Source organism: Pan troglodytes, chromosome 5 (genome assembly GCF_028858775.2).
Source record: "Pan troglodytes isolate AG18354 chromosome 5, NHGRI_mPanTro3-v2.0_pri, whole genome shotgun sequence".
Lineage (NCBI taxonomy): Eukaryota > Metazoa > Chordata > Mammalia > Primates > Hominidae > Pan > Pan troglodytes.
In genome coordinates, this window is record NC_072403.2 from 40,664,148 (window position 1) to 40,685,377 (window position 21,230).

General features: G+C 43.7%; 1 protein-coding gene across 4 annotated transcripts in view; it reads left to right on the forward strand.

Annotated features, from left to right (window-relative positions):
- The first annotated feature begins 537 nt into the window (after positions 1–537).
- The window catches only part of BLTP3A (bridge-like lipid transfer protein family member 3A), an 86,527-nt gene continuing 65,834 nt past the window's right edge, over positions 538–21,230 (forward strand). For 2 of the 4 annotated variants that reach the window (XR_010157688.1, XM_518418.8), the window contains exon 1: positions 538–1,242. Coding sequence is in view for 2 of the 4 variants with exons in the window: in XM_518418.8 (XP_518418.3) it covers positions 1,199–1,242 (44 nt within the window). In the remaining 2 variants the exon portion in view is untranslated. The remainder of the gene's footprint in view (positions 1,243–21,230) is intronic. The other 2 variants (XR_010157689.1, XM_016955280.4) reach the window with 1 other exon arrangement.

The window sequence follows — 21,230 nt, forward strand, 5'->3', positions numbered from 1 at the left end:
TCTTTGGTTTTATATTAAAGAATGACTACATTTAAAATGCAATATTAGCTGGGGGCCAGACTTCCTATAAGGCTGTCTCAAGAGGTTTTTGTTTTTCTTTTTTTTTCCAAGTTTTTGCTTGAAGGCTTAAGTCCGGAGAACTGTCATCTTTCCATCTTTGCCATTGGGTCTACGGGTGTCGCCGGCATGCGGGTTACACTTTTAAGCATATGGATGAAATAGAGTGGATCTAACACTTGACTGGGAGTCAGAATACTTGGGTTCTAGTCCTGGGTGGCCCTAAGTAGGTGACCTTGGGAAAGCTCTTATTTCCCAGGGCTTCCGTTTCCGTATTTGCACAGTGAAGAAGCTGATCTCTAAAGTCCTAGGTCATTTTAACAATTGACCGTCTCAGTTTCTTCTGACCCCACATTTGGGAGGGAGTGCTTCTGCAGTGAGCCGCTCAGGTCTTGAGTAAATACATTTTGCCCATCGGTTCAGGAGCCGAGGCTAAGGGAGGCACCAAGAGGGTGACGGGCGCCCCCTTCCCAGCTCTCCAGCACAAAGCCCTTCGCAGGTGACCGCAGCGGTTGGTTCGCGTGTCCCATCTATGGGTCTGTGAGGTCCTTGATACTACTTTTCAGTCCCCAGCCCGATTCCTGGAGTACAGCTGGTGCTCAACAAATACTGAGTGAATGTGTGAGGGACATAAATGAGAGGCGGACGCTGGCATCCGGGAGCTGCGCAATGATCTAACGAATTTCTGCAAAGATTACAACTACCTCGCCTTTCTCCTAGGTTTCAAGGCGACTGCCGGGTGCGAAAGGAACCGCACACCCCTCAGAGGCGAAAGAAGCGTTTCAGACCCGAGAGGCGGACGGGAGCGCGGAGGGAGGAGGCTCGAGCCAGCCAGCCCCGGCGCTGCGCGCGCCGCCGCCCCTCACCGCGCGCGCCTCTGGCCGCCGCAAGCAAGGCCGGCGGGTGGCGCGCGATCTTCGCGTCGCTCTGGGCCGGCGGCCGCGGCGCCGCGCTGGTGGGTGGGATCGTGGCGGAGCGCCAGGCGCCCAAACAGGGGCGAGAAAGCGCCATGGCGGCGGCGGCGGCGGCGGCTGTGTCCGGTGCTCACGCCGCGGCGAGGTGAGGGGGCCGCCTCTTCTCCACAACTGAGGAGGCCACAGCTGCCGGCCCACCCGCCTTCCACGCGGGCCGCGGCTCCGGCATGGCCGGGATCATTAAGAAGCAGATCCTGAAACACCTGTCCCGGTGAGAGCGCCAGCGCCGGCCCCCGGCGGTCCTGGGCCCTTCCTAACCCTCTCCGACCTCCTCCCTGACGCCGCGCTCCGGGCCCAGTCTCCCTCTCTCCAGCCCGGAGCCCGGACTCCGTGGCAGCCCCTGCCTAACTCGAGCCCGGACAGCTTCTCCCCGCGCCCGCCGGCGCCCACCGTTGTCGCCGCTCTGTGCTTCCCCCGCGCTGGGCCCTCCTGTCCTGGCGCCGGTGCCGCTAGTCTCTCCCCACCCTAACAACCCCCTGGACTTTTTCTCTCCCCTCAAGGCCCTTCTGGCCTGCTGTCCCCACCTCCCACACCTCCAAGCAGGTCACCCCGTGCTCCCTTGACCGTCTTTCCGAGGCCCCCACGAAGCCCACTCTTGCCTGCCCGAACCAGCTGTCTTCTCTCTGCTTTCTCTGGCCTTTGGGCCCCTGCCCCTTCCTTTGGGCCTCTCACCGCCCTCCTTTCCCAGATCCTATGCCCCTGCCCGTTCTAAATAACCCTGCCACCAGTCCTGCTTAGCCATTTCCCCTTAGATTTCCAACGCTGAGGCTGGTTTTCTCTTTCCCAGGAGCTCCCACCTCCTCCTCTTCTGTCTGACCCTGTTGCATCACCCTTGGAAAAGCCCAGCACCCAGGGCCGTTCCTCTGGACTTCTTTCTCCCTCTTTTGCTTTTCTTTTCATTACACAGCCTAATTGGAGAAAGGTCATGAGAGTTGGGGATAAAGTTTCCGCAACCTTCCCTTTAAGATGTGGAGGTTTTTTTGACAGCCTGTGAAAAGAACCAACAACGTCCGCTTCTGCTTTGCAGCCTTTTATTAAGCAATGTTATGTCGCTGAGTAATTTGGCATGAGGAGGCTGGCCGGCAAAACAGTTTTCAGGTGTAGCCGAGTGACTGCTGAACCCCGTGTTGCGATTGCAGGTTGTCACAACCAGTGGCCACAAAAATTGGGAGCTAGGTTTCACTTAGTTTTCACTCCTTATTCCATGCTGGAGTTGGTGATGGTTAATACCTTAACCAGCCTTTGTATCTCAAGTGGAGAGTGACCCAGGGCTTGGCTGCACAGTGGTCAGTGGTTTTCAGGAGGTAGGGGTGAGGGGAGATGTCGGTCAACATGGGACACCCAGGCTTGCACTGATGTTTCTTTCTGGGTCTTCTCATTGCTTTGGTAAGCGGTGTGTGAGACACTTTTCCTGCCACTGCATCCCCTTTTCCTGGCTGACACTTTGATCTGAGACTTTAGTTAGTAATTAGACCCAGATCCATCTTTTGGTTAATCACCACGTAGTAAAAGAAAAAGCACATTGGAGGCTGGTGCTGGAAAGTGCCTTTGGACCTTTTACTCAGATTAACGTAATATATTCTTTTTCAGGTGATAGTAATCTAGATGTTCCATGAGTCTGGTTTTGTGTAAAGATATAATAGTATTTGGGGCATGACCAAAGATTGCAGAATGGAACAGATAACTTAACCAGAGGAGAATTGTATAATTTGAAAGGACATAGAATTTTAGGGCTTAGAGATGATCTCACCTATCATAGCATTGTTGTTTAAGAGCCTGGGTTCTTTCTGATTTACTTTCTCTAAAATGGGGATAAGAACAGTATCTACTTCAAGGGTACAAAAAAAAAAAAAAAAAAAAAAAAAGAATGAATAAGACCTACTGTTTGTCCAGCCCAGCCAACATGGTGAAACCCTGTCTCTACTAAAATACAGAAATTAGCCTGGCATGGTGGTACACGTCTGTAATCCCAGCTACCTGGGAGGCTGAGGCAGGAGGATCGCTTCAGCTCGGGAGGCGGAGGTTGCAGTGAGCCAAGATTTCGCCACAGCACTCCAGCCTAGGTGACAGAACGAGACTGTCTCAAAAAAAAAAAAAAAGTATATTTTAAGATAAAGTATGTAATTGAATTGTTTGTAACTCAAAGGATAAATGCTTGAGAGGATGGATACTCCATTCTGCATGATGTGTTGATTTCACATTGCGTGCCTATATCAAAACATCTCATGTACCCCATAAATATATACACTACTGTGTACCCACAAAAATTAAAAATTAAAAAAAGGTTATTGTGTTACATGAATTAATATATGTAAGGACTTAGCACAGTGCCTAACATATACTATGTGCTCAATAAAACATGAGGTATGGTTATTTTTTGGATCACAATTTGTGGGACAATTTGACATAAGCTATAGACCTTATCTCCGGAAAAATTCATATACGCAAACAGGTAATTTTTATATAAGATTAAGAGGAAGGAGCAGTTATAAACCCCTGAAGCACATGCCTGAATCCCTCAAGGCATCTTGGAACTAGGTGAATAATCCCTGATCTAGTTTCGTACCTCATTTTATAGCTGAGGAAACTAAAGCCTGGAGAAGATAAGTGACTTGCCTAAGTTGCATAGGAAGGTAAGGTAATGGAACAGAACCTAATTCTGGTACACTTTTCTCTGTAATACACAGATATTCTGTGCACTCCTATGAACGTAGAGTTTTTTTTTTTTTTTTTTTTGAGACGGAGTCTCACTCTGTCACCAGGCTGGAGTGCAGTGGCGCGATCTCGGCTCACTGCAACCTCCAACTACTGGGTTCAAGAGATTCCCCTGCCTTAGCCTCCTGAGTAGCTGGGACTACAGGCATGCGCCACCACGCCCAGCTAATTTTTGTTTTGTATTTTAGTAGAGATGGGGTTTCACCATGTTGGCGAGGATGGTCTCGATCTCCTGACCTCGTGATCCACCTGCCTCGGCCTCCCAAAGTGCTGGGATTACAGGCGTGAGCCACCGCGCCTAGCCTTGTTTTTGTTTTTTAGAGACGGAATCTTGCTTTGTGCCTAGGCTGGAGTGCAGTGGCGCGATCATGGCACTCTACAGCCTTGACCTCCCAGGCTCAAGTGATCCTCCTGCCTCAGCCTCCTGAGTAGCTGAGACCATGCACCACCACGCCCCTGGCTAATTTAAAAATTTCTTTGTAGAGATCAAGTCTTGCTATGTTGCCCATGCTGGTCTTGAACTCCTGGCTTCACGGAATCCTGCCTCAGCCTCCCAAAGTGCCGGGGTTACAGGGGTGAGCCACTGCGCCCAGCCTGAACATACAGTTTTTTTTTTGTTTTTTTTTTTTTGAGACTGAGTCTCACTCTGTCGCCCAAGCTGGGGTGCAGTGGCACGATCTCGGCTCACTGCAACCTCTGCCTCCCGGGTTCAAGCGATTCTCCTGTCTTGCCCTCCCGAGTAGCTGGGACTACAGGCGTGTGCCACCACACCCGGCTGATTTTTTTATTTTTAGTAGAGACAGGGTTTCACCATGTTAGCCAGGATGGTCTCGATCTCCTGACCTTGTGATCCGCCTGCCTCAGCCTCCCAAAGTGCTGGGATTACAGGCGTGAGCCACCGTGCCTGGCCTGAACATATAATTTTTAAAGAAAAATTTTAGCAGTATATGCTTACACATTCCTTGGCGAACACAGTGCCTTTTTTATTAATAGATGAAGTAGGAATAAGTAGCACAGACATTGGGGAAATTTTCTGATTTTCTCAGCGTTGGGCAGGGGACTGAGGAAGAGGTCACATTATAGTTGCAATTTCAGGACTCCAGGAAGAGGTGGTAAATTATGAGTCTTGTTGGGGGAAAGGCCAAACTCCTGGGGCTTTTGTGTTTGTTTAGCTTGGAAAAGCTGCCTAATCACATGTGACATTTGTGTCTCTGTGTAGTCTTTACCACATACAGGCTAGCCTGCCTGGGGAGGAACTATGACTCTGTGGCTTCCCAAACCTGATGGGGAAAGAGAGAGAAGGGAAGGCATACCAAGTTAAATAAAGATATACTGTATTAAATAAATACTGTAGGTGTTTGATAATTACTTGTTGCTGATGATGCCATTTGACCTACAGGAGAATGGCCCACAGCAGAGAGGATACACCAGTGAGTCATATTATGCTTATTTGGACATGAAGTTTTTCAGATGATAAAGTATCTTGTTGGAATGCACCCTCCTTAGTAGTAGAGTATTTTGGTAAACGAGATTTGAAGAGAATGGTATTCAATATGATTTTCTTAAATGCCTACCCTAGGCCAGGCACTAATCTGGGCACTGGAGATGCAGCGAGGAAGAAATATAAATGCCTTTTAAAGGGTTTAACTCTTGGTTTTCATGACTGCTGCTCAATGCAAATAGCTTTAATGCCTAGTATTCATTTAAATAGACCTTGGAAGAAACCTTTTCTTAGAAACACAAAGCAATGATTTAAAAAATATTCAAAATTGATTTTTCACTAAATTAGGTTTTTCTTGTTTTACGTGACCTAAGCTAATGACCTTTCGTTATACAAATAAGAAGAAATATGATCAATTGTAAAGAAAGGCAAGCGTCTATCGTTAATGGAAGGAGCATGGGCTCTGGAGCCAAACATGCCAGATTCACCTTCCAGCCCTGCCACTAATCAGCAGGGCAGCCTTTTGCAGTGGTGCAATTTCGGTTCATTGCAACCTCTGCCCCCCCGAGTTCAAGTGATTTTCCTGCCTCATCCTCCCGAGTAGCTGGGACTGCAGGTGCACGCCACCACGCCCAGCTAATTTTTGTATCTTTAGTAGAGATGGGGTTTCATCATGTTGGCCAGGATCGTCTTGATATCTTGACCTGGTGATCCGCCTGCCTTGGCCTCCCAAAGTGCTGGGATTACAGGCGTGAGCCACTGCGCCCGGCCCTGAGCCTTAGTTTTCTTATCTGTAAAAGATAAGGAGGAAGAATAATACATACCTAGTAGTTTTTTTTTGGCGCGTTGGGGATAAAGTTTTTATTATAGTGCCTGACATATAAATAGATGTTTAATAAAGAGTCGCTATATAACGTAGCCAAAGAAGTTAGGTCCACTGTGATGGCATGGATGACAGAAACCCGGCCAGCTCTTTTAAAACCCATCAGGAGCCTTAATTATTTATTTTAAATGACCGCAGGAAATGTGAACCTCAGCGATAGAGACCTGGCTGATAGACATGATAGATATTTTGAAAACATGTTAGATGAAATTCAGAGGCATAGAAGATTTCAGCATTTCTTTTGGAGAATAAGAGAGCCTGATTGCAAATTTAGCCCTCTTAGTTCATGATGACTGCCTCCACTCATCATCCTGATGAACACTGAGGAGCAGCAAAGATCTTAGAGATCATCGGGGCCAGCCTCCGGTTGATAGTAGGAGTTCCAGGCTCAGAGAGGCTGTTACTTTTCCAAGGTCACTTAGGTGGAAGCTTGTCAGACTAGTCACAACTTCCAGTCATGTTCTTTTTACACTAGACTTTAGTTATTATCACATTCTTTTCCAAAATAATTATTTCATGCATTTTCTAGTAATAGTTAAATCCTATGTTTCTGTTTCCCTTTCTCATTTTCTTGTGTTGCTTCAGAATAAAGCACTTTTATTTACTTAGCAAGTATTTAATAATAGCCCACTGTGCTAATAAGAACTTTACAAATCTTAAGACAATTTAGTCCCCATAATAACCCTATGAGGTACATATTAGGCATATTTTATAGATGAAGAAAGGAAGCACAGAAAAGTTAAATAACTTACCCAAAGTTGTAACTAGTAAGTGATAGAGATTCAAATGCAGGCATTCCAATTCCAGAGCTGTGCTCTTCAACCACTCTGCTGCTATAATGCCTCCCATCTATTGAGTGATTCAAACTGAACATGATCATGTCACTAGCAGCCACCTGAAGAAACAATATTACTAGCATCTGAGAAGCTTCCCACCCTGCCCTGTGTCTCCTTCCAGTCATTATCTCCACCAAAGGGTAACCAATGTCCAGATTTCTAGCAGCATAGATTCAATTTTGTATTTTATATAAATTGAATTATATTTATACATTTATGTCTGGCTTCTTTAGTGCAAGATTTGTGAGATTAATCCATATTTTGCATCAAGTTGTAGATTCTTTTTCATTGCTGTATAGCATTTCATTATGTGATAATACCTCAGTTTACTTGTACATTTTACTGTTGATGGACTTCTGGATACCAGTTTAGGGCCGTTATGAACAGCGCTACTAGAAACATTCTAGTACATGTCCTTTAAACAAATGTACGCATTTCTGTTGGGAATATATATAGGGTAGAATTTTTAGATTGTAGAATATGTATATGTTTAGCTTTAATGGATACACTAAACCATTTTCCAAAGTGGCTATACCAATTTACATTTCCACCAGAAGTGTGTGAGGGATCTGATTATTTTATATCCTTGCCAGTGCTTTGCATTGTAGCCATTCTGGTGAATGTATTTTTAATTTTCTTTCTTTCTTTCTTTTTTTTTTTTACTTTGTCTGTGGTAAACAAGATAGGTATTTTATTTTTGCTGTCAGTTCAGTTTTTAGATTCTGAGGTATTTAAAATTTTAGTCACAAGCATATATCAGAACCTTGAAAGCATAAGATCTTTTTTGGAGTAATGTTCAAATTACAAAGGTACAATGAAAATAATTAGGGTTATTTCTGACCATTAACCTGTAACATTTCTTACTTGGAATGGATGTAATGCTCAGCCCTCTGTCAAAATGACAATCATGTACATTAAGAGAAAGGAGGGGCTATTCTCCAGGCATTTGGGTTTTTGTAAATATTTGATCTTTAGGCTACCCTGGATTTTATTTGTTTGTTTTTTTGGAGACAGGGTCTCGCTCTGTCGCCCAGGCTGGAGTGCAGTGCCATGATCTTGCCTCACAGCAACCCCCACCTCCTGGGCTCCTGTGATCCTCCTGCCTCAGCCTCCTGAGTAGCTGAGACTATAGGTGCCCGCCACCAGGCCTGGCTAATTTTTGTATTTTTAGTAGAGACAGGGTTTCACCATGTTGGCCGGGCTGGTCTTGAACTCCAGACCTCAAGTGATCCGCCCACCTCAGCCTCCCAACGTGCTGGAATTACAGGCGTGAGCCACCATACCTGGCCTAGGCTACCCTAGATATTAATGAAATAGTTTCATACTTGCTTTGTAATCTTGCCCCATTGGCATAGCATTTTATCTTTATTAAACAAATGAAAATTTAAATAGCCAGGCATGGTGGTTCACGCCTGTAGTCCCAGCTACTTGGGAGGCTGAAGCAGGAGGATCACTTGAGCCTGGGAGGCTGAGGCTGCAGTGAGCTAAGATCATGCCACTGCACTCCAGCCTGGGTGACAGAGTGAGACCCTGTCTGGAAAAAAAAAAAAAGTATTTAAAAGCAATAAAATTTTCAAAGCAGTACTGTAGTATGTATTTGACATTCAACAGCATAATATATGGTTCACAGTAATGAAAATTAACTGCTTCGAAAAATTGAGAAGTATGTCAATGTAGCAGAAAGAACCAGGCTTTGGATTCCAAAAAGTGGCTGTGAATTTTGACTCTGCTACTTCTAAGCTAGACATTCAGCAAGTTTTTTAGCTTCTCCAAGTTTCAATTTCTTCATCTGTAAAATGGGCATAATAACGCATAATGCTTTGAGGATTAGAAATAATGTATAAATCTCCTTGGTCCTGAAAAAGTATTCCATAAACAATAACCATTACAATTTATCTTTACTTATTAGAGTAGCTCAAGAGAGACGACTGTTAGTTTTTGGAGATAGTACTTTTTTTTTTTTTCATTATCTTCAAGGTTATGCCAGACTTTTCCAGATGTCTAATTCTTTAGACATTTAGATATTTGGAAATCACATTTCTTAGTCTTTCAGTACAGAGAGGTTGAGATTAATGCTTTTGCATTGATGCTTGAGGAGAAAACCAAAGTTGTTCCTATTTATCTTTTTTTTTTTCATATCAAGGCATACCTCAAGGAGGAAACTTTGACCTCAGCATAGCTGAAATAGCTGAAATGTGTATCTTGGGTTAGGCCTTTAGAGGATTTACTTATACAGCGTCTAAGAAGATAACATATACTTTATTAGGGTGAAAAATTAGAGATCATTTAGGTACCCTTACTTAATACAGAACCTTGTTGAATAATCTGGGTATGGCATTAATCACTGAAAAGAAAGCTCAGTTCTCTATACCCACTGTAGTGTGTCCTCCAAAACAGCAGGGATTGTGTGTCTTGGTTGCTTTGAAATCGGAGAGTTTGAGGATGCGTTGAGTGGGTGAATTGGGAGAAGATGTATGTAGTGAGAATGCATGGTTGGAATTCAGAACTCAGAGAACCTTAGACTTGGGGAGTAATGGGGGTTATAGGGAGGGGAGGACAAGGAAATCCAGTTCATCCCGTATCTTTAAGGGGCCTTTTAACTTTGTGTGGTGATGGCAAGTATTTGCTACTGGTTGTGAACACAGATACCGGTGCTGAATACAGATAAATACTGGAAAAGAACATTTCCCAGTATCTATAACCAGTAGAATCAATCAGTATCTATAGTAAAGCAGAAAACTAAAGTGTAAAATAATAATATATCTTAGTAAAAGGGTATGTAGTTGGTATCTGTTTGTCACAAAAATAAGATATATATATATAGTGGTGTGATCTCGGCTCACTGCCACCTCCGCCTCCCAGGTGCAAGCGATTTTCATGCCTCAGCCTCCTAAGTAGCTGGGTTTACAGGCACATGCCACCGTGCCTGGCTAATTTTTTGTATTTTTAGTAGAGATGGGGTTTCACCATGTTGGCCAGGCTGGTCTCAAACTCCTGGCCTCAAGTAATCCACCTACCTGAGCCTCCCAAAGTGTTGGGATTACAGGCGTGAGATTACAGCCACCGCATCTGGCTAGGCCTAGATATATTATAAAATATTTGTTGAATTGACTGTTGTTTCATTTGCCTACACAGCAATCTTTTTACATGTATGCTTGGTCTTTAGAGTGCTTTGGTTGTATGTAGCTTGGATTCCAGCCTATCATTTTAAAAAATTGTGGAGGACATTGATGGCAATCAATGTATTTAAGTCAGACTTAATAGAAGCACTGTGTTACTGTGTTCCCAACAGTTATTTCTAAGTTTGAAATTTGGAGTGTGTAGTCCAGTAGAAATAGTGACGTAATGTTGAATAGTTCCCTACGTTAGCCTGCAAAAGCCACATAAACTTACTATATTAAGTTCTGGGTCTTGGTTGTTAGGGAACTATATTTGAAGGAGCTGGGGAGAGGGGGGAAAAAGTATTTTTCTTCCTATTCCTTGGAGTAAGTTCCTTTAGATCATTGTATCTCACCAAGGACTGTTTTTGGTTGTCACAGTGACTGAGGGGCATGACTAGCGTTTGGTGAATGGGGGGCCATGTCCTGCAGTACATGGAATAATCTCACATAAAGAAGCATTGTCCCTTGTCCTTTTTGACTTTTGAATGTCGTTAGATGTTTATGTAGCTGAATCCACTGTATAGATTAAATGAGCTTAGACTCTAACTCTATTTTACATAAAAGCACAAAATATTGCACAGCTTTATTTTATTTATTTATTTATTTATTTTTTGAGACGGAGTCTTGCTCTGTCTCCCAGGCTGGAGTGCAGTGGCGCCATCTCCGCTCACTGCAAGCTCTGGCTCACTGCAAGCTCCGCCTCCCGGTTCACGCCATTCTCCTGCCTCAGTCTCCGGAGTAGCTGGGACTACAGGCGCCCGCCGCCACACCTGGCTAGTTTTTTGTATTTTTAGTAGAGACGGAGTTTCATCGTGTTAGCCAGGATGGTCTCGATCTCCTGACCTCGTGATCCACCCACCTCGGCCTCCCCAAGTGCTGGGATTACAGGCGTGAGCCACCATGCCTGGCCTGCACAGCTTTAAACTATAGTGAATATTTTAGGAAACTGCCATGAGGGAAGATCGTTTTGAACTTTACCAAGAATTTGTCACCATTTTGGAAAATGCTGTTACTCTTGGTATTGGAATCACCAATATGATAAAGTTGTATATGCCTGCATTTTTATTATTTATTATTTATTTATTTGTTTATTTTTGAGATGGAGTTTTGCTCTTGTTGCCACGGCTGGAGTGCAATGGTGCGATCGTAGCTCACTGCAACCTCTGCCTCCCGGGGTTCAAGCAATTCTCCTGCCTCAGCCTCCTGAGTAGCTGGGATTACAGGTGCCCACCACCAAGCCCGGCTAATTTTTTTTTTTTTTTGAGACGGAGTCTTGCCCTGTTGCCCAGGCTGGAGTGTAATGGTGCGATCTCGGCTCACTGAAACCTCTGCCTCCCGGGTTCAAGCAATTCTCCCGCCTCAGCCTCCCAAGTAGCTGGGATTACAGGCACCCACCACCATGCTCAGCTTATTTTTGTAGAGATGGGGTTTCACCATGTTGGCCAGGCTGGTCTTGAACTCCTGACCTCAGGTGATCCGCCTGCCTCGGCCTCCCAAAGTACTGGGATTACAGGTGTGAGCCACCCTGCCCAGCCTGTCTGCATTTTTAGTAGTCCAAATCCTGGTGATTCCACATTTGCATGCAAACATCTGACAACTCTGTCTTCTGGTGCAGTGGTGTTGGAGCACTTAACATGTTGAAATACAAATGATTTTATTGTAAATTATTTTCCTTTTATATTATACTTTGGACATTGTATTTTACTTTTTTTGAAATCATGTGCGTAAGTAAGTAGGTTATATTATATGTAAAAAAAATCACTTGAGAGGCTGGGCACAGTGGCTTACACCTATAATCCTAGCCCTTTGGGAGGCTAAGGTGGACGGATCGCTTGAGCTCAGGAGTTCCAGGCCACCCTGGGCAACATGGTGAAACCCGTCTCTACAAAAAATACAAAAATTAGCTGGGTGTGGGGCGTGGTGGCGTGTGTTTGTCGTAGTCCCAGCTACTTGGGGGGCTGAGGTGGGAGGATTGCTTGAGCCGGGAGGTCAAGGTTGCAGTGAGCTGTGATCGCACCACTGCACTCCAGCCTGAGCAACAGAGCAAGACCCTGTATCAAAAAATAAAAAATAATGATTTTAGTAACTAAGAGAGGCATTGTAAAGTTAAAAAAAAAAAAAGGAATTGAGTTGAGTCTGTTAGGGTTGAAAACTGCTGACTTAGTATGAAATTTCTTTTGTATGAAATTTTGAAACAGCTAAAGTTTGCTCTTGTACACTCTTTTTCCCTACTATATGTCTCTTACTCACCTCTGGAGGTCTCTCTTCTCATGCCCCCAGTTGCTCTGATTTTGCCCTCAGTGCTTTGCTACTGTACCCCCAACCTGCTCAGGTCTGCATGCTCAGTTTCCCTTACTTTTTTTTTTTTACCAGAATCCTCAAATCTTTAGGATATAAGATTTCAGCTAAGTCAAGAGGAAAAGTAGAGAACATATTTTGGAGCAGGAATGCCACCAAATAAATAACCAGATCTAATTCAGAATATGTCCTACTAGGTCTGCTCTCCTAAGCTACCCTTACTTTCACAGCTTCTGAATCCACAGATACTCCAAAAGTTCCCAGTTTGTTTTTGTTTTTCCAAAATGATTTCTGTGGCATTGGGGACAGGACATGGGTGTGGGGAGCGTGGTATGTATCAGTCATTTGAAAGTTGAAGAGTTCTAATATGTAGAAAATCCAAGTAAGGAGGGATTACTAGTTAATCCAAGCTGACTGCTTCTGGTCATCTGTCTCGGTGCTTTCCTAGGCAATGCTGAAAACTTTATTTTTCCTTCTCAGATAAACCTGTTTTTCTTTTTCTTTCTTTTTTAAATCTTTCTTTAAACTTGGATGAAAGAAGGGGCTGCAGTTGAGGAACACATTTCATTTGAGAAAGTGTCTTCACAGCGGCTGATACGAAATTAGAGGCCTGGCAGTATATAGTAGTATGTGTATCCTTTTGCTGAGCCTCAGTAAATCCCCACACTGTCTTCCTTTCAGGCAGGCTCTGGCTCTTTAGTCCTCTGAGCCCAGGTGAGCTTCCTAGCGTCTTTAAGGAAGGTTTGCTGCAGTAATATTGGATACACATCTGTAGGTAGTGTCTCAGCTCTTCCTGGATGTCTGGGCTGGAGAGTTCAGGTAGTCTATCCTTTTTGTCAGCTGGACCCAGACCCTGAGCTACCTTTGGGGACTCTGTTTTTGAGACTATTTATTCATTAATTATTTAGGCAAACTTTATTGCCCATCTGCCATTGGTTGCCAAGCAGTAGGAACTCAAAGACAAATGAGACAAGGTTTCTCTTTAAGGACCTAACTGCCAGTAGGTCTGTAAGCAGAAAGCCCAGTAATGCATTAAGAAGTATCTGCAGAGCTGGGGGGTTGGAGTGGGGAGTGGCACAGATGGGAAGAAAGGTGATGCCAGGCAGAGGGAGCTGCATGAACAATGATACTGAGAAGCAGCAGGGTGCGTTTAGGAGACTGCCTATGGTTCTGTATCACTCGAATGTAGGGTTTGAGGGTGGAACACAGCTAGAAATGATATTGGAAAGACAGAAGCTAGATCATGGAGGCCTTTTGTACTATACCAAGACATCTAGATAGGGCTCAGCTTGTTCCCTGCTGCCTTCAGTTGCTACTGCCTTTGATCTGAGGCAACATCTCCAAACCTCTACACCTGTGTTGACTTTTTTAAAAGTCAGGGAGATTGTATGGTTTAGTTAAGGTTGCAGGTTCTTGAGCCAGTCTGCCAGATTTTGAATCTTAGCTCTGTTGATTACTAGCTCTATGACCTGGGCAAGTTATTTGACCTTTCTATGCCTCAGTTTTCTCATATATAAAGTGGCGATAATAGTAATCTTTTACATCATGAGGTCGTTGAGATAAATAAATTAATTTAAAATGTATAGGCCGGGCACAGTGGCTCACACCTGTAATCCTAGCACTTTGGGAGGCCAAGGTGGGTGGATGGGTTGAGCTCGGAAGTTCCAGACCAGCCTGGGTAGCATAGCAAGACTCCATCTCTACAAAAAATAAAAAAATTAGCTGGGCATCGTGGCACACACCTGTAGTCCCAGCTACTTGGGAGGATCACCTTAGCCCGAGAGGTCGAGGCTTCAGTGAACCGTGACTGTGCCACTACACTTCAGCCTGGGCGACAGAGTGAGATCATGACTCAAAAAAAAAAAAATAGTTAAATATAAGCTGGATGGCTGGGCGTGGTAGCTCACACCTGTAATCCTAGCACTTTGGGAGGCTGAGGCAAGCAGATCACTTGAAGTCAGGAGTTTGAGACCAGCCTGGCCAACATGGCAAAACCCCATCTGTACTAAAAATACAAACATTAGCCAGGCATGGTGGTTCACGCCTGTAATCCTAGCTACTTGGGAGGCTGAGGCAGGAGAATCACTTGAACCTGGGAGGCGGAGGTTGCAGTGAGCCTAGATAGTGCCATTGCACCCCAGGCTGGGCAACAGAAGGCGACTTGGTCTCAAAAAAAAAAAAAAAAAAAAAAAAAGATAAGCTGGGTGTGGTGGTGCATGCCTGTATTCTCAGCTACTCAGGAGGCTGAGGCAGAAGGATTGCTTGAGCCTGCCCAGGAGTTCAAGACCAGCCTGGGTGATATAGCAAGACCCTATCTCAAAAAAAAAAAAAAAAAAAAGTATAAAGTGCTTAGAGGAGTACCTGGAATAAAGTAAGCAATTATTAAATGTTAGCTATTATTTTAAAAATAATTTTATTTTCAGAGCAATAGCATCCTTTTCCATTTTTCCTGGATATTAATTTTATTATAAAAGCTTCTAGACTGGGCTTTTAAAAGGTATTTATTTCTCTGTCTCCTTTTTAAGCACTTTGCACACCTAATTCTCTCTAATGGGAAGAGTGTGCCTTCTACCTCAACCTCACAAAGAAATTTATTTTCATATTTACAGATGATAGTCTTAAACCTGGTTTAACAAGTCTGATTAATCAGACATATTAGAGTTGGTTTGCAATGTGTAGAAGAATGTAGATGGATTGTTAGATAGCTCATTCCACCTATTTGGCAATTATCATTTATTTGCTTTGTATTGTTATCAAGTCATTAAGCATTAATTGAGCAACCTTTTCCTAGACTTTATGTTTGACATAGACTAAATGTCCCAGTTCTTGCTCTTAAGGATCTCATAGTCCTTAGGGTTAGAGACCTTTGTTTTTATTTTAAATTCTTATTTGTATCCTCCACAGCTCTTTTGTATGGTTTGAGCCCATTAACCCTAGCCAGTTGAATGTGCTACTCTCTTAGGTACGTGTTTGTGCAGTCATTTGCCCAGGTGAAACAACTCAGATGTCTGACAGGGCTTTTCTTTCACCACCATTGGTAAAAGAGAGCTCATTTTGCACAGTCTTTGCCTCTTAACCTAAGCGTACCTGTTGGTCAAAGTTAGGGTCAGTTCTGCTCAGAAACTAACGACAGCCTTACTGTATGAATTTTCTTATCCTCAGTTTCTTCCTTGGGCAGTTTTCAAAGATATATGCTACACTTCTCTAAATAGCTGTTTGAGGCAGTAACATGGATAACCTATTCTTCCCCACCCCCGAGATGGAGTTTTGCTCTGTTACTCAGGCTGGAGTGCAGTGGCGCAATCTTAGCTCACTGCAACCTCCTTCTCCTGGATCAAGCGATTCTTCTGCCTCAGCTTTCTGAGTAGCTGGATTACAGGCTCCTGCCACCACGCCCGGCTAATTTTTGTACTTTTAGCAGAGACAGGGTTTCACCTTGTTGGCCAGGTTGGTTTCGAACTCCTGACCTCAAGTGATCCACCTGCCTCGGCCTCCCAAAGTGCTGAGATTACAGGCATGACCCACGGCACCCAGCAGATAACCTATTCTTATCCAATAGTGAATAACAAGCAATGCCTGTTAGTGGAATAGGCCTTCCTTTTCTGAGCATTAGCAAGTACATTTTCACTTTAGGTAATCTAGAGCCTGCATGTAGGTTTTAACACTAGGAATCTAATATTTAGAGTTTATCAATTATTGTCCTAGATGTAAGTTTGGGAATGGTCAAGAAGTGGAAGTAAAGGAAATTAAGGGAACTGTGTTAGGATGATGAGAACTGTTCCTAACAAAGTGAGACATGCCAATACATGAGTCATGAGGTATAGTATCTTCAGGACTAGTGTAGGGAAAGAATTTGGGCCCTAACCACCGTGGGAGCTGAATGGTCAAATGAAAGCGGGTAGAGGGTTGCTATCCCTGAGATAGAGTCACTGAGGAGCTCTAAGTTCTAATTCTAGAATGATTACAGGTGTGAGCCACTGCGCCTGGCCTGAAGATATTCACTTCTAGGAAAGAAGACTGGCTCAAGCCAAACAGATTATTAGGGCTTCAGCTAAACAGGCTGGGTTTTAGCAAGTCTTTGTGCTTAGAGGAGGGAATTAGAATGTTCAGCAAGGCTACTGTTGCGAATTAAGAAAAGAGAACTTCTGGGGAATCCTTGTTCTTTCAACTGGCCCAGTATTGGAATGGCAGTAAATGAGAGTGCTGCAAGTCATGGGCTAGACAGCTACCATGGGTCTGGGAAATGTATGCAGTGAGTTAGATTTGTTGACAGTGTAAATCCGTATCATGTCTATGAAAGAAATATGGGAATATCTGTCAAAATAGAAAATGTAGGCTGGGTGCGGTGGCTCACGCCTCTAATCCCAGCACTTTGGGAGGCCGAGGTGGACAGATCATTTGAGGTCAGGAGTTCGAGACCAGCCTGGCCAACATGTTGAAACCCCCTCTCTACTAAAAATACAAAAAATTAGCTGGGTGTGGTGATGGGCAGCTGTAATCTCAGCTACTCAGGAAGCTGAGGTAGGAGAATCGCTTGAACCGGGAGGCAGAGGTTGCAGTGAGCTGAGATGACACCACTGCATTCCAGCCTGGGCAACAGAGTGAGACTCTGTCTAATAATAAGAATAGAAATCAGTGGGCCAGGCGCGGTGGCTCACGACTGTAATCCCAGTACTTTGGGAGGCCGAGGCGGGTGGATCACCTGAGGTCAGAAGTGCAAGACCAGCCTGACCAACATGGTGAAACTTCATCTCTACTAAAAATACCAAATTAGCTGGGCGTGGTGGCGGGCACCTGTAATCCTAGCTACTCTGGAGGAGGCTGAGGCAAGAGAATCCCTTGAATCTGGGAGGCGGAGGTTGCAGTGAGTCGAGATTGCTCCGTTGCACTCCAGCCTGGGCAACAAGAGTGAAACTCCGTCTCAAAAAAAAAAAAAAAAAGAATAGAAATCAGTGAAATTAAAAGCAGGGCACAGGGTCCTCTGCCTAGGAAAACCAGAGAACTTTGTTCACTTGTTTATCTGCTGACCTTCCCTCCACTATTGTCCTGTGACCCTGCCAAATCCCCCTCTGCGAGAAACACCCAAGAATGATCAATAAAAAAGAAAAAAAGAAAAGAAAAAAATAAAAAATAAAAAATAAAAGCAGGGCAAACAGAGAATTAATATAATCAAAAATTGTTTTGTTTCTGGAAAAGATTAATGGATTTAATTCACCTTTAGCAAGACTGATCAAGGAAAAAAGAGAGAAAACATAAATATTGTCAGCGGTGAAAGAGGGGTTATAATTATAGATCTTACAGATGTTAAAAAGATGTTAAGGGATATTATGAACATCTTTTTTTTTTTCTGTTGAGACAGGATCTCACTCTGTTGCCCAGGCTGGAGTGCAGTGACACAGTCACGGCTCACTGCAGCCTCAATCCCCTGGGGTCAAGGGATCCTCCCACCTCAGCCTCCCCAGTAGCTGGGACTACAGGTGCATGCCACCATGCCTAATTTTTTTATTTTTTGTAGAGACAGGGTTTCATCATGTTGCCCAGACTGGTCTCAAACTCCTGGACTCAAGCCATCCTGCCTTAGCCTCCTAAAGTGTTAGGATTACAGATGTAAGCCACTGCACCTAGCCTGAACATCTTTTTGTCAATAAATTCAATAGCTTAAGTGAAATGCACAAAATTATTTGAATAAAGGCTCATATAGTTTCATTGGTGATTTCTTTTAAACATTTAAGAAATACTTAATACCCATTTTACAGAAATTATTTTAGGAAATAAATACTTCCAAACTTGTTTAATAAATTCAGTATGACCTTGATAAGAAAAACATGACAAAGATGTTATAAGGAAAGAAAACTTCAGACCGCCAGGTTTGGTGGTTCAGCCCTGTATTTCCAGCACTTTGGAAGGCTGAAGTGGGAGGATCATTTGAGCCCAGGAGTTTGAGACCAGCTTGGGCAACATGGCAAAACCCTGTCTCTACAAAAAATTAAAAAATTAGTTGGGCGTGGTGGTGCATGCCACTAGTCTCAACTACTCAGGAGGCTGAGGCAGGAGGATTGATTGAGCCCAGGAGGTTGAGGCTGCAGTGAGCAGCAGTTGCACCACTGCACTCCAGCCTGAGCAACAGAGCAAGACTCTGTCTCAAAAACAAAAACTTCAGATCAATATTCATTGTGAACAAAGATTAATAAGTTCTTAATAAAAGACAGTTGACCCTTGAACAGTAGTGGAATTTAGGGGTACCAGTCCCCATGCATAGTTGAAAATCCATGTATAACTTTTGACTCCCCAAAAACGTTTTTTGTTTTTTTGTTCGTTTGTTTGTTTGTTTTTTGAGACAGGGTCTTTCTCCATTGCCCAGACTGGAGTGCAGTGTTGTGATCTCAGCTCACTGCGACCTCTGCCTCCCGGGTTCAAGCGATTCTCCTGCCTCAGCCTCCGAGTACTGGAGTGTGCCACCATGCCCGGCTAATTTTTTGTATTTTTAGTAGGGACGGGGTTTCACCGTGTTGGCCAAGGTGGTCTCGAACTCCTGGCCTCATGTGATCCACCTGCCTTGGCCTCCCAAATTGCTGGGATTGTAGACATGAGCCACTGTGCCTGGCCTAAAAACTTACTACTAATAGTTTACTGTTCACTGGAAGCCTCACTGATAACAAACAGTTGATTGACACATATTTTGTATATGTATTATATATTGTATTCTTACAATAAGTAAGCCAGAGAAAAGAAAACGTTATTCAGAAAATCATAAGGAAGATAAGTACATTTACAGTACTGTACTAAATCTATGCATGCCACAAGTTTACATCATCTGTTTACAAGATGAATCATGTTTCTGAAGTGGTGGGTACCGGGAGCTGCAGATCTCAATCTATAGGAAATATCAAACTATTAAACTTTTCCTTACAATGTCATGACTTTTCTCTGCTTCTTGGGAGCATTTCCAGCATCATTAGTGGCACATTGTGTGGGTCCCATGGTGTTATTCAGGGTTTACAGTATTGCACTAAGCATCATGAATAGTACACAAGAAACACAAGAGACCACTTTTTTACTGCAATATGCAATTTATTGGAGAGATGAACTGCTCTTGCTGAGATGACATGATTCACATCATACAACGTTTTAAGCAGATCCTCATAACACGTGAGCTCACTGCAGTATTAGATAGCTACAACATTATCACAGCAGTATAGCGTGTACTACAGTTAATTTTATGCAGTTATGATTATTTAGTAGTTACTTGAGACAGGGTCTTGCTGTGTCACCCAGGCTGGATTGCATTCCATGATCATCGCTCATTGCAACCTTTACTGATACTCCCACCTCAGCCTACTGAGTAGCTGGGACCACAGGTGTGTGCCACCATGCCCAGCTAATTATTTTGTTTTTTTGTAGAGATGGGTCTCACTATGTTGCCCAGGCTGGAATCAAACTCCTGGGCTCAAGCATTCCTCCTGCCTTGACCTCTCAAAGTGCTGTGAGTACAGGTGTGAGCCATTGTGCCTGGCCAGTTATCATTTAGTACTGCATCTTTATATTTGTTTACATTTCTCCTGACTGCAAATGGTGTCATGTATAGTCTGTAAGTATTTTTGCACTTAAGTTTCGATAAATTTCAACTTTTTATAATAGATTAGTATAAACTTTAGGATAGTAAATGATAGACTAGTATCTACATATATTTTATGCATTCATGACATACCTAACCTTTTCTTAATTTAAAAAATATTTCTAGGCTATCAGGTTTGTCTGCAAGTTTTTCCAAGTTGTCACAAATCTCCAAAAATTTTTCCACACTTTTATCGAATTTATCAAAACTTAGACACACAAACATAGACTGTGCGTGGTGACATTGGCAGTCTAGAGAAATGCAAATAAACATTCAATGTGTGTTATGTTCAGGGATGGGCTGACTCATTATTGTTGATATGTGAGGTCTCCCTAAATTGAGCTAAGATTCACTGTAATCCCAATCAGTTTCAGCAGATTTTTTTAAAAACAGAAATAGGCAGGCTGATTTGAAAATCTATATGGAAATGAAAAAGACCTAGAATGGTCAGAATAATCTGAACAAATGAACACAAAGGATTTTTTAATGCCTAAAATGAAGCTGCAGTATTAAAGACAGTGTGGTATTGGCATAAGTATATATAGGTCAGATGAACAAAATAGAAAGTTCAGACATGAGTCATAGCCACGTGCGATGGCTCACACCTGTAATCTCAACACTTTGTGAGGCTGAAATGGGAGGATCTCCTGAGTCCAGGAGTTCAGCCATGGCAATATATTGAGACTATCTCTACAAAAGTGTTTAAAAAAAGGCCAGGCACCTGTAATCCCAGCACTTTGGGAGGCTGAGGTGGGTGGATAACTTGAGGTCAGGAGTTTGAGACCAGCCTGGCTAACATGGTGAGACCCCCCCCCCCCAATCTCTACTAAAAATACAAAAATTTGCCGGGCATGGTGATGCAGGCCTGTAATCCTGCCCACTCGGGAGGCTGAGGCAGGACAATCGCTTGAACCCAGGAGGTGGTTTGCAGTGAGCCGAGATCGTGCCACTGCACTCCAGCCTGGGCAACAGAGTGAGACTTCGTCTCAAAAACAAATGAACAAACAAAAACTTAGTTGGGTGTAGTGGAGTGCACCTGTAGTCCTAGCTCCTTGGGAGGCTGAGGGAGGATCACTTGAGCTCAGGAGGTTGAGGTTACAGAGAGCTATGATTGTGCCAGTGTACTCCAGCTTCGGTAACAGAGTGAGACTCTAGCTCTTAAAAAAAGAAAAAAGAGTTAAGCCAGGCACAGTGGCTCATGCCTGTAATTCCAGCACTTTGGGAGTCCAAGGTGGGAGGATCACCTGAGG